At 41.2% G+C, this 12433-nt stretch overlaps 2 protein-coding genes across 2 annotated transcripts; both read right to left on the bottom strand.

Annotated features, from left to right (window-relative positions):
- Positions 1-4859: 4859 nt before the first annotated feature.
- LOC138907472 (uncharacterized) lies at positions 4860-9162 on the bottom strand. The gene is made up of 2 exons (XM_070198071.1): positions 8642-9162; positions 4860-4866 (listed from the first exon to the last, which is right to left on the bottom strand). Exons 1-2 carry the CDS (start codon positions 9160-9162, stop codon positions 4860-4862), a joined length of 528 nt encoding a protein of 175 aa, XP_070054172.1.
- A 1887-nt stretch (positions 9163-11049) lies between these two features.
- Positions 11050-11418, bottom strand: LOC138907473 (uncharacterized). The gene has a single exon (XM_070198072.1). It carries the CDS (start codon positions 11416-11418, stop codon positions 11050-11052), a length of 369 nt encoding a protein of 122 aa, XP_070054173.1.
- Between the last annotated feature and the right edge of the window lie 1015 nt (positions 11419-12433).

A 12433-nucleotide genomic window follows, 5' to 3' on the forward strand; every position in this document is an offset into this window, starting at 1 on the left:
ACTCAATACCTCTCAGTAATAGAGTGGTTTTGCCCAATTTGGCTTTCTCAAGTCCAAATGGGTAATCCAAAAAATAGTTAATAGATGCTCAAGTCGGGTTTTACTATCTCTAGATTTAACCCTTTAATTGGGACTATCAATTTCTTGAGTTCACCCCAATTTCTTGTTAGCCAAATTTTCCTAGACTCAGTCTCTCTTTCTCATGTAGAGACTAAGCCAAATAGGCTTAAATCAATATTTGCAACCATTAATTCTATAATTAAAGCAAGAACTAGGCTAAATTACACATCCAACCATAAACAAGCCCTAAATCAAACACCCATTAGGTACCCACACTAGGGTTGACTCACAACCCTAGCTAGAAATTTAGCTACTCAGAGATGAAAATGAATAAATTAAAGATGAATAGAAGATTAAACTCATATTCAATGACAAAGAGATAAAAAGCCAATGTAAAATAGACATTCTATCATAAAATTTCCTAAAGAAGTAAATAAAAATGGCTCCCAACTTTAAGATGTTCCAAACTTGACCTAATTTTGTCAAAAACGACTACATATAGACAGCTAAAATTTTCGGACAAAATTTCCCTTTAGGAGGGTCTGCAACCGCACAATTCTATGTGTGGTCCGCACTTTGATGCAGAGCTTGACAGGAGGGACTTATGCGGCTGCACAATTCTGAATTGCGGCCACACTTCTTCAGGTTCTGCGGACTGCACATTTCTGAGTGCGGCTGCACTCTTGAGTTCTACGGCCGCACAATAATAGTGCGGTCCGCACTTCTTGATGGACTTAAAGTTGGGACTCTCTGATCTTCCTCTTCTGCGGCCGCACAATTATTATGCGGTCCACACTTTTCAAAGAATCTCTGACAGAAATCCCTTCATGATCTGCGGCCACAAACAAAATTCTGCGGTCCACACTTTACCCCTTTTGCTTGGTTTTAGTCCTTGTCCAAAATTACTCCTTCTTGAGTTGAATTTCATCGCTTTGTCTCATTTTCCAATATTCCTGCAACAAAGCATATTTTATCAGTTTTCGGGAATACCTTTAAGCATTTTTGAGCTAAAACGAAAGTAAAAAGTGCGCAAATAAGTAGTCAAAATCCCCACTTATCAACTCCCCCAAACTTAAGCTTTTGCTTGTCCTCAAGAAAATAAGGTAATTCCCACCTCCACAAGAAAAGAGCTATTTCAGCTAGCCTAAGTTGAATCAAACACACATCAATTGGGACCAATGATTACCCGCACACTCATGAATTATCAACAAGGCACTGTTTTGAAGGTTAAAGCACGAATAACTCTAATGTGACACTTGAGCATTAAGAGTTGACTTTACTCATCAAGGAAGTTCGCACTTTCATGTAGGTCACTGTGGATTCCAAACTCCTCCTCCTATACTCTTCGTTAGCTCATCTCACTTAAGAATGTAGCACTCAATTCAATGACTTGTGAAAAGTTCGCTCACCACTCTCAAAAGAATGTCACAAGTACGGCTCTAAGTACCATATGCTTGCCCCTCATGTAGATCACTACTAATGTAAGTTTACTCGGCTTGAAATAACGTAGGGCTTTTTTGGCATGTAATGAAGGGTTTTGGACTAAGGTGGGAAATGTTGGAATAGAACGGGTTCATCTTTCCTTAAGCACTCCATTTTCTCTTTTTGGCTCATCGTTTTGCCGAATCTTTGAGTCACTTTATTTTTCCTTAGGGGAACTAGAGAGACTTGACATCACTCTTTCTTGGTCATGATATTCACTTTCTCCTTCTTTGTTTTCTCCATGCCTTGAACTTTTGCTATTCTTTGAATCCCATCAACTCTTCACTTTATTCACTTTCTTTTTGTGTTTTTCATTTCTTCTTTCTTACTTTTCTTTTCCTTTTCTTTTCTTCATTTCTTTTCTCTTTTTGTACCTTGATACCACTTTCAAATTCCTCGTCTCTCCCCCAAACTTATGTTTTTGCCATTTGTTTCTCATGAGTGCTAAGGAAAGCTCGGGTGCCAAGAGAGGGTCACTATCAAACGGATAAAGGCTTGTAACATGGTTATCACATAAAAAAGTCTTTAGGCTCACATGGTTTGACTAGGGATAACATCATTAGTAGGCCATAGAAAGTTTCAAAATGGATCAAGGAGAGCCTACAATCACTTCTCAAGCCAAGCAAAACTTAGAATTTTGCCTAGAAAGACATTCGGGGCAAGTTCTAGACCATTCACACGGGTACTTGGACTTGTAAGAAAACATCTCACCTCTCACACAGCTGGATTGTTAAAGAGGATAAAGTCGAGGGCCCACAACAACCGTATTCAAGATCAAAAATCGCTAATGGTTCAACTAAGCCACTCGATGATTGCCTAAGTCAACACAAGAGTCACAAGGTCACTAACTAGAGCCATTTCTTTTTAAGAGATTATTTTTAACTAGGTACCAAATAAAGCATGCTTGACCCTTTTATTCATTATTACTACTATTGTTACCTAAATATCAAAAACAGACTCAATCCCTTAAGAAGGTTGTCACTCCATCCATCGTTGGAAAAAGCCACCCGGTTCACACAAAATCCACCTTTGGAAAGAACCGTGGCATTAAGAAAACCAAAGGCTTATTGACCACTTAAACGTAAAAAGAAGCTACCAAATCAAAAAGAAGCTATTAAAGTAAATAAGAAGCTAGACTACTAAGAAAGCCAAATAAAGAAGCTATGAAATAAACTATTGAAAGCAAGAAATATGAATATACAAATCGAGAATGGGGAATAGAATATATACATCAAAAGAGAGGGAGGAATATATACATAATGAAAAAGAAAATAAAGATAAAAAGAGAGTATTATAGTTATTACAGGCCAATGTCATATCAAATCAACCAAAATAGACCACCCCCTCAATAAGAATAAGCATTGTCCTCAATGCTTAACAAAAATCAAAATAAGGAAGGGTAGAGAGTGAAGAAAACTCCTTATGTGGTCTTAGTCTGCATGGCAGCATCACCACCCTAGGGATCCTCAAACTGGATCTCATCATCCTCTGGTCGGGGAGTAACGAGGTTGGTGAACATCTGACGCACCTCCTCAGCAGTACGGGCAGCAATGTCTGGCTCGTCAGACTGGCCAGCTGGTGCCTCTGCTGATGGTGCTGCTAGGTCTACAAGTATTGATGGATCTGTCTCCATCAGTAGGTCAAATGGAAGATCACCAGCTACTGCAATCTTGGTTGCTTCTTTCCTTAATCTATCCACTAATTTCTTCGAGGCCTGAGATGTCCTCATCTTCTTCACCTATTTACCCAACTCCTCAATAGCTCCCCCATGCGCCACCAATGTATCCATAATGGTCTTCTGATTGTCCAAGATCTTCTTCAATGTTTCCTCCATTGACGGAGGAACCTGCGGTACTGCTGGGGTGGAAGACTGTGCTGCAACAATACTGTATATATCAGACAACTTTGAAGTAGATGTATGCATCCAGTTGTTGAGACTCGCCAATGTCTGGGAGAGTCGCAGCGCAGTGAGTGGATATGTGTATGAGGAAGGCACTGGTACTGATGCTAATGGTTTAGAAGATGAAGGTGGTGGCATATCAACTGTCTCGGTGGAAGGACCGGCTGCTGTGGAAGGCATGGCAGCTACAGAAGGCATGAGAGCTGTAGAAGGCTTAGTAACTAAATTTGTAACAACCACCAATGGCTCATCAGATTGGCCCGCACCTTTGTATCAAAACTCCTCGGCTCCACCTTTGCATCCGTGAGATATTTTGTGAGGGTGTTGGGATATGGTGGGAGCTTTCACCTTTTATGACAACCACTGACATGTTGGCCAACATGATGGCACCCATATTGATTGGGCACCTGGCCATGATATATGCCACCAAAAATGCCCCGGGGATTGGAAGATTGTTCTCATTCTGGCTCGGGTTTATATGGATGCACACAAAAGTTTGCCACCATTTTGCTTCAAAATTGAGGGTGGCCCATGCAATGGGAACCCCCACTGTGATCCATAGTAGTGGTGGTCCTAGAGCTGCCAAGATCTCTGCTAGCCAAGGGCGAGCTGCATCACCTATAGAAAGCTTCTCCTAGTACTGGACTGACTCTACCTCCTCGAACCCCAAGTAAGTGTTCAGAGTGCTTTGGTCAAATCTGACTTTCAAGTTCCTCACCTTGGTCACTTTGGTACCATTCTTTATGTGTGCCACATTGGCATAGAACTCCCGTACCAAATGATCCTTGGCATCCATAACACTCTGGGTGAACCACATCCACCCATTGCGGTCCCTGAACTGTCTAAGCACATTTGGATTGTATCTATCCAAATCCTTCAATAAGAACTGTCTCCCAAGTGTGAGCGATCTTTGGGGCCACTATTCTCTGAACTTCGTGAAGGCTGTCAAGCTCACAAACCTATCTTCCTATGCCTCCTTCTTCTTCGACCTCTCTAGGCCGCCCTCTCTAGTGTCACCTCCTCTACCATCATCAGGAATATCATCATCATCATCATCTAATGCAACTGGTTCAGGGGGAGTGTGTGTAGAGGAGGGCTCTGAACCATGGCTGCCGGCATCTGAACCCTTAAAAGAACTTGTTGTGGTGGAGGATTCTGTTGCAGAGTTGGTATCTCCTAGTGAATTATGGTGGTTGGGACTAGGCCTCAGGTTGCAACTTCGCTGAGTGACCCTCAGAGGCTTCTCTTGACGGGACATAAGAGCTTGATTCTGAGGGCTCTGTGGCCCTACCTCTCCCAGTGGTTTGCTTCTTGGCGATTGCTTTCATCTGTACTGTGAGAGGTTGAGTACCCTTGCCTCGGCCTCGGGAGGGTTCACCCTTCCCTTTAGAAGTATCACCTATACCTCTTGATCGAATCATTGTCTGCAATACAAAGCAACATGAGTCAGTTAAAGTCCAGAAGCAGTGTGTTAACAGTTGTAGGAAAAACAATATGCATATGTGAAAGTGCGGTCTGCACAATATTAAGTGTGGACTCAGACTGCCTTGTGCGGACCGCACAATTATGAAGTGCGGTCGCACAACTGAAATGCGGATTGCCCAATTTTGAGTGTGGCCGCACAAGACCAGGCTCAGACTACTGGTTCTCTGAAGTTGAATCTGTGGTCGATGATGGCCACGTCGTGGAAATAATTCATTTCAAGTGATTGATGGTAATCTGTGTCGTGCCGCGACGTTAAATCAGGCACTTCTTGGGAGGCAACCCATGTTTCTTTTTATTTTTATTTTTCTTCATTTTTAGATAGGTTTTGTTTTGAGCTAACATGTTTTGAAGTGAATTGCAGGAGTGAGTGCGCTTTAGAGGAACTGTGCTCGAAAACTAGGCTAAGTGTTAAAAAAGTGCGGAACCCATATTTATTATGCAGACCGCACAATATTGAATACCATAGCAGAGAGGAGTCAGCGGACGCACAATTCTTTGTGCGGCCGCACAACTGGAGACCAAAATAATGCAACTCTATAAAGTTTGGAATTGCAGAGAAATGGTCGTTCTGCGGCCGCACACAAAATTGTGCGGACCGCACAAATATCTGCGGCCGCACTCAATTTTGTGTGGACCACAGATCTTCACAAGGGTTCAGGTAAAGAGTGCGGGCCAAACTCAAAAATGTGCGACCGCACTCAGCTTTATTTTTTGACCTAATTTGGTTAACCTATAAATAGGCCCTCATAGCACTGTTTCAAACTTTATGCACTCTGAACTCGTAACACCAAAGCAAGCACAGTGCACAAAAATTGTTTCAAACATCACACTCATTTCATCATTCTATATTCTCCCATGCATCCTTCATCACTGGTATGTTCAATTCCTGTTTAAATTTATCCAAATTTTCTTAGTTTTTGTTCTTAATTAGTATAGTTATTTTTAGTCCTAAAATGTCAAATGTTCATCATGTGTGCTTAGAATTGTGTGGGTAATCTCATATGCACTCATTGGGGGCTGGGTAAATCATATATTTAATTTACCAATATCATGTCTAAACTGTGCAAAAACAAATTGCAAAACCTAAGTTGAGTGTCGTATTATTTTGAATTGTCCGGCCGCACATGAGATTATGTGGTTCACAGATCCTGAGTTAGGGCAACAATGTATGCATGCAATGAGCAGACCGCACTCAATATTGTGCGGTCCGCAGAAAAATGTGTGGATCCACACTAAGGTAATATTTATCCCTTCAAGGCTTCTAGTGCCTATCTTTGTAGTACTCGTATCTAGCTGTACTATTTTAGAGTGCATCATCTGGGTGTGGCCAATTGTGCATAACTCTGTTACTGTTGAAAGTAACTCAAAATGCTTATATCTCTCTTCCTGAATTGAAGATAATGTTCATCTTTACTAACTGGGTACATTATTCCCTTCTTCACCTTGCTTCTTTTACTTGTTAAAACTTGTATCTACCTTCCGATTCTCTTATTCCTTTTTACCGTATGGGTATATTCTTGCCTTAAGGCTCCTTATAAAGAAACTTACACGTCTTACTACACACATGATCTGCTGAATACCTCATATTTATCAATCATAATCATGATGCAAAAATAGAGTTCCTTTGACTCAACTCTTCCACAGCTATATCTCTTACCGACTGTCTTTTTGGATGTAGGCATCATCGTATTATGAATAAGATAGAGTTTAGGAAATTGAGTTCTTACAACTGAGCTCTACCACACGATCTAGAGTAAGAAGAAAGAGTGATAGTCCTAAATTCCCTGTAGCCTCCTGCTTATAAGTGCGGTGCACAACACACCCATAAACAAGACTCTACTAGACACGGCTTGTAGATGCCCTAGGACAGAACTGCTCTGATACCACTTTTGTCACGACCCAAACCGATGGGCCGCGACGGGCACTCGATACCTTCCTCAACTGAGTACCAATATAACGTATCTTTCGTATCATACTATTATAGGTAAATGAGCCGGAGAAGCTGTCGTGAGATAAGTAGAATAAAACATGAGGAAATACTCAATATAGGGTGACCCAACTTGATATACCGACTTATAAATATGGCGTACTGGCCTATAAGGCCATACCAATATCCGTATACATGACATCTATCTACAAGCCTCTAAGAGTACATAAATATCATAAAGGTCGGGACAGAGCCCTGCCATACTAATCAATACATATTCAAATCATAGTGACCAAATAGGCAACTCCGGAGCAAGTGGAGTGCACAAACACCTTCTGCTGAGCTGATAGCATACTAGGAGAACTCTCAACCTGTCTATCGGGACCTGCAGGCATGAAACACAGTGTCCCCAGGCAAAAGGGACGTCAGTACAAATAATGTACCGAGTATGTAAGGAATGAAAATCAGTAAACAATAGACATGAGAAAAACATGAAGTAAAAGACTTGACATGTATGTTTGAATAAATCTGTGCATCATTAATATTTACAATGTCGTGCATATGCATATAAATATCATACCATGTTTAGGTATATGCGTTCATAACATCATCAAGCCTCTGAGGGCATCCCATCATATCATCTCGGCCACTGTGGGCAAATCATCAACGTATACCAGCTGATCAGGTGGTGGTACGTATATAACGACGTAACATTTTCCCATATCCCATATACATATAATATACGCGTATATAACGCCTTCTGGTCATGGGTCAATGTACATGTATAAGTGCATGAAATGCAGAAGAAATATGTTAATAAGATTTCTCGAATATCATAAAATCAATATGCCTTTCGGATAAACTTTATCAAATACGTATTTTTTTTAGACCCATGAATAGAGGATATAATAATAATTCACATAGGGAATCAAGAATATAGACACCTCTAGTATTTCTATGAATAGAGTCATTTATGAAAGTTGCGTATTTTGCTCGTTTCGTTTGTATCATTTGGATCATGCCAAAAAGAAAGAAGGGATAGCCTTAACATACCTGAAGTAGGGAAAATTTCCAATGATATTCTTGAGAAAGATTTCATCGTACTCCCTTAGAATCGTAAAATCCCGTCGCTATTATAATATGGAGTCTCGTATGAATTTTCAAATTCCCTCACCTTCGTTCTTGGCTTTACCTTTCTGTATAACTCCCTTACTAAATGAATTTGTTGAAGATGCTAAAATTCTCATGTTACATGTATATATATGTTCTTGTATGAGCTTGCTGAAGCAAACTCACGTTACTTTATCTCACTTTGTAAAAGAGTCAAATGAATCTTGTTTTAGATTTTTCATCCGTAAGTGTCTCACTTAAAGACATATGAAAGTCCTTTAAAATTAAGATTTGTGGGCCCCATTTGCATAATGACTAAGCCACCCAAAATTTACCTAACTTTGTCATTTTGCAACATAATTCATGAGTCATTAATTATAGTGATTGGCTGCCACGTAAATGGTTATAAGGTTTATCCAAAAATCATCCACTTAATTCCTTAATCAACTCATTAATCCCCCGCTAATCTAATAATTCACATAATTAAGAATTATCTCAAACTACTTAAAATATTACTCATTTTTAACATACCTCATACATCTTACTATCATAGTCATGTGGTACCTTGTATGGTACTAGTCCATAAATACCGGGTATTTTAGCTCGGTCCGTACTTGGTGAGCAAGGTATAAAACGCTTTGTTGCAAAAGTGCGATCCCCCATCACTTATAATGGACCTTGGAGTGCCGAATCTTGTAAACATATTATTTTTCAAAAATGCCACGACACTTAGAGCTTCATTGTTGGGAAGAGAAACGGCCTCAACCCACATTGACACATAGTTCACAGCTACCAAAATGTATGTGTTCCCACAGGAGCTTATGAACGGTCCCATGAAATCAATCCCCCACACATCAAAAATGTCAATTTCCAAGATGGTGGTGAGGGGCATCTCATATTTCTTAGAAATCCCACCAGCCCTTTGACATTCATCATAATGCTTGACTAGATCACTAGCGTCCTTGTAGAATGTAGGCCAATAGAATCCACAACTCAACACTTTTGCCTCCGTTCTCGCTCCACCATGGTGACCATCATATGGTGAAGAGTGGAAAGCCTCAAGAATTTCCACTTGTTCTTCCTCTGGTACATATCGTCGAATCACACCATTGGTACAAATCTGAAAGAGACGGTTCATACCAATAATAGTCAAGGCAATCCCGTTTGAGCTTCTTCCTTTGGTTTGAAGAGAACTCATTCGGTACAATACCACTCACAAGATAATTTTCTAAGTCGGCGAATCATGGCATGTCAGTCATTGAAATGGCTAGAAGTTATTCGTTGGGGAAGGAGTCATTAATATCAAGGCTATCATGTGGCCTCCCCTTTGCGGTTTTGAATTTTGAGATCAAACTCTTGCAATAAAAGCACCCACCGCATTAACCTTGCCTTTGAATCCTTTTTGCTTATTAGGTACCGAAGCGCCGCATGATCAGTGTGGACAATTACCTTTGTACCCATCAGTACGGGCGAAACTTCTCCATAGCAAAGACAATAGCAAGGAGCTCTTTTCCGTCACTATGTAATTGACTGGGGCATCATTCATGGTCTTACTAGTATAGTAGATCGGATGAAAGATTTTGTTGATACGTTGCCCCAAAACTGCTCCGACCGCTATATCACTTGCGTCGCACATGTGCTAAAAAGGCAAGCTCCAATCTGGTGTGGTGATAATAGGAGTAGCAGTCAATTTGAACTTGAGTTATTCGAATACCTTTATGCAATCCTCGTTGAAATGGAATTTGGCATCCTTCTCCAAAAGCTTACAAACGGCGATAGAACCCCGCATGACCCAAGAAGCTCCTCACTCCCTTCACGGATGTAGGGGGTGGGAGTTTAGAAATCACTTCTATTTTAGCCTTGTCGACCTTAATACCATTCTTTGAAATTTTGTGGACAAGGACAATGCCTTCATCGACCATGAAGTGACACTTCTCCCAATTGAGCACCAAGTTTTTCTCCTCACATCTTGCCAAGACCTTATCCATGTTTGTCAAGCAATCATTAAAGGAATTCCCAACCACAAAAAAATCATCCATGAAGACCTCAAGAAATCCTCCACCATGTCGGTGAAGATAGCCATCATACACCGTTGAAAAGTCGTCGGTGCATTGCACAACCCAAATGGCATCCATGAGAATGCGGAAGTACCATAGTGACATGTGAAAGTAGTTTTCTCTTGGTCCTCAGGAGCAATAGGAATTTAATTGTAGCCAGAATATCCATCAAGGAAACAATAGAAAGCACGACCGTCCAACCAATCAAGCAACTGATCAAGGAAGGGAAGTGGGAAATGATCTTTCCTTGTGACTTTGTTGATCTTGTGATAGTCCATACACACTCTCCACCCGGTCACCGTTCTTGTAGGAATCAACTCGTTCTTGTCATTGGCGACCACAATCATGCCCCCTTTCTTTGGGACACATTGCACCGGAAAGGTCCACGAGCTATCGGAAATGGGGTAAATAACCCCGGCATCCAACCACTTTATGATCTCCTTCTTCACCACTTCTTGTATTGCTTCATTTAGTCTTCTTTGATGTTCAACAGAGGGTTTGGCATCATCCTCCAAAATAATCTTGTGCACGCAAAAGGCGGGGCTTATACTCCGAATATCTGCCAATGTCCCTCTGATGGCTTTCTTCCTCTTTCGTAGCACCGTCAAAGTAGAGTCTACCTGCATGTTAGTTAAACAAGAGGATAGAATAAACGGTAAAGTAGAACACGGGCCAAGGAATTCATACTTGAGATGTGGAGGCAATGGATTTAACTCCAAAGTGGGAGGCTCCTCGACTGAGGGCTTTGTTGGAGGAGTCTTCCGGTTTTCAAGATCTAAGGACAATTTACGAGGTTCATAAGTGTACGACCCCATTCCTTGCAATGCATTCACACATTCCACATAGCCATCCTTCTCATCATCATCATGATTAATCAATACAGTCTCCAAAGTATTATCAACAATCATCATGACACTAGCATCATTAACAATCACCTCTGTCACTAAGTCCACAAATGAACAAACTTCATTGCTATTCGATTGGCTCATAGATTTGCACACATGGAAAACCACCTTTTCATCACCCACCTAGAAGGTGAGCTCGCCGGCTTCCTCATCAACAAGTGCCTTCCCCGTAGCAAGGAAAGGTCTACCCAAAATAATAGGCACCTCATAGTCCACTTCACAATCAAGAATCACAAAGTCCGCCGGGAGGATGAACTTATCAACTCGAACAAACACATCATCAATAATACCCAATGGTCCTTTCATAGTATGATCCGCCATTTGTAGCCTCATAGAAGTAGGTCTTGGTTGCCCAATCCCCAACGTTTTGAAAATCGAGTAGGGCATCAAGTTGATACTCGTTCCTAGATCACAAAGAGCTTTGGCAAAGTTGGCGCTTCCAATGGTGCAAGGGATTGTGAAAGCGCCGGGATCTTCCAATTTAGGAGCCATTGAGTGCACAATTATTCTCACTTGATGTGTCATCTTTATAGTTTCACAATTCATCGACCTCTTCTTTGTCACCAAATCCTTCATGAACTTTGCATATCCGGACATTTGCTCCAAAGCCTCAACCAATGGCACATTAATAGATAAGCTCTTCATCATGTCAATGAACCTTTTGAATTGGTTCTCGCTATTTTGCTTGGCAAGCCTTTGAGGGTACGGAGGAGGAGGCCTTTGCATTGGTGCCTTAGCCTTTGGCACTACCGGTTCCGGTATGTCAATAATGTGTTCCCTGGATGGGTTCACTTCTACTTGAGTCTCCTCTACATTTTTATCAATATCAATTCTCCCTTCGTCATTTGCTTGCACCACACTGTTTGGAATCTCATCTTCTTAAATCACTTGTTCTTCATCCACAATTTTTCTTTGACTTGAGGTGGTTACATCCCCACCTTTTCCACTCCTTGTAGTCACGGCCATGGTATGTCCCGTATTGTTTCCACCCTTCGAGTTCACCACTGTGTCACTTGGTAGTGCCCCCTTAGGACGAGTGTTTAAAGCTTGCGAGATTTGCCCCAATTGAACTTCCAAATTTCAAATTGAAGTGTTGTGAGAGGCTAGTTGAGCATCGGAGTCCTCATTCTTCTCCATCATTTATTTAAACATGTTCTCAATTCACCCCATCTCATTGTTGGAAGAGCTAGGATCATGGGAAGGGTAAGGAGGTGGGTTGCTTGGTTGTTGATACATCAGGGGCCTTTGAAAACCCGACCCCTGATTCACTTGATTATTGTTCCATCCACCTTGGTTGTTGCCTCCCCAATATCCTTGACTATTGCCACCCCAATTGCTTTGGTTGTTTTGATTGTTCCAATTCCCTTGATTATTTTGACTATTCCAATTACCTGGGTTATTTTGATTGTTCCAATTCCCTTGATTACCTTGAGATCGCCATTGTTGTTGATTCGGGCCTTGAGAGTTGTTTCTTATCCCTTGGAAGTTGTTTACATATTGTACTTTC

Source organism: Nicotiana tomentosiformis, chromosome 3, assembly GCF_000390325.3.
Source record: "Nicotiana tomentosiformis chromosome 3, ASM39032v3, whole genome shotgun sequence".
Taxonomy (NCBI): Eukaryota; Viridiplantae; Streptophyta; class Magnoliopsida; order Solanales; family Solanaceae; genus Nicotiana; species Nicotiana tomentosiformis.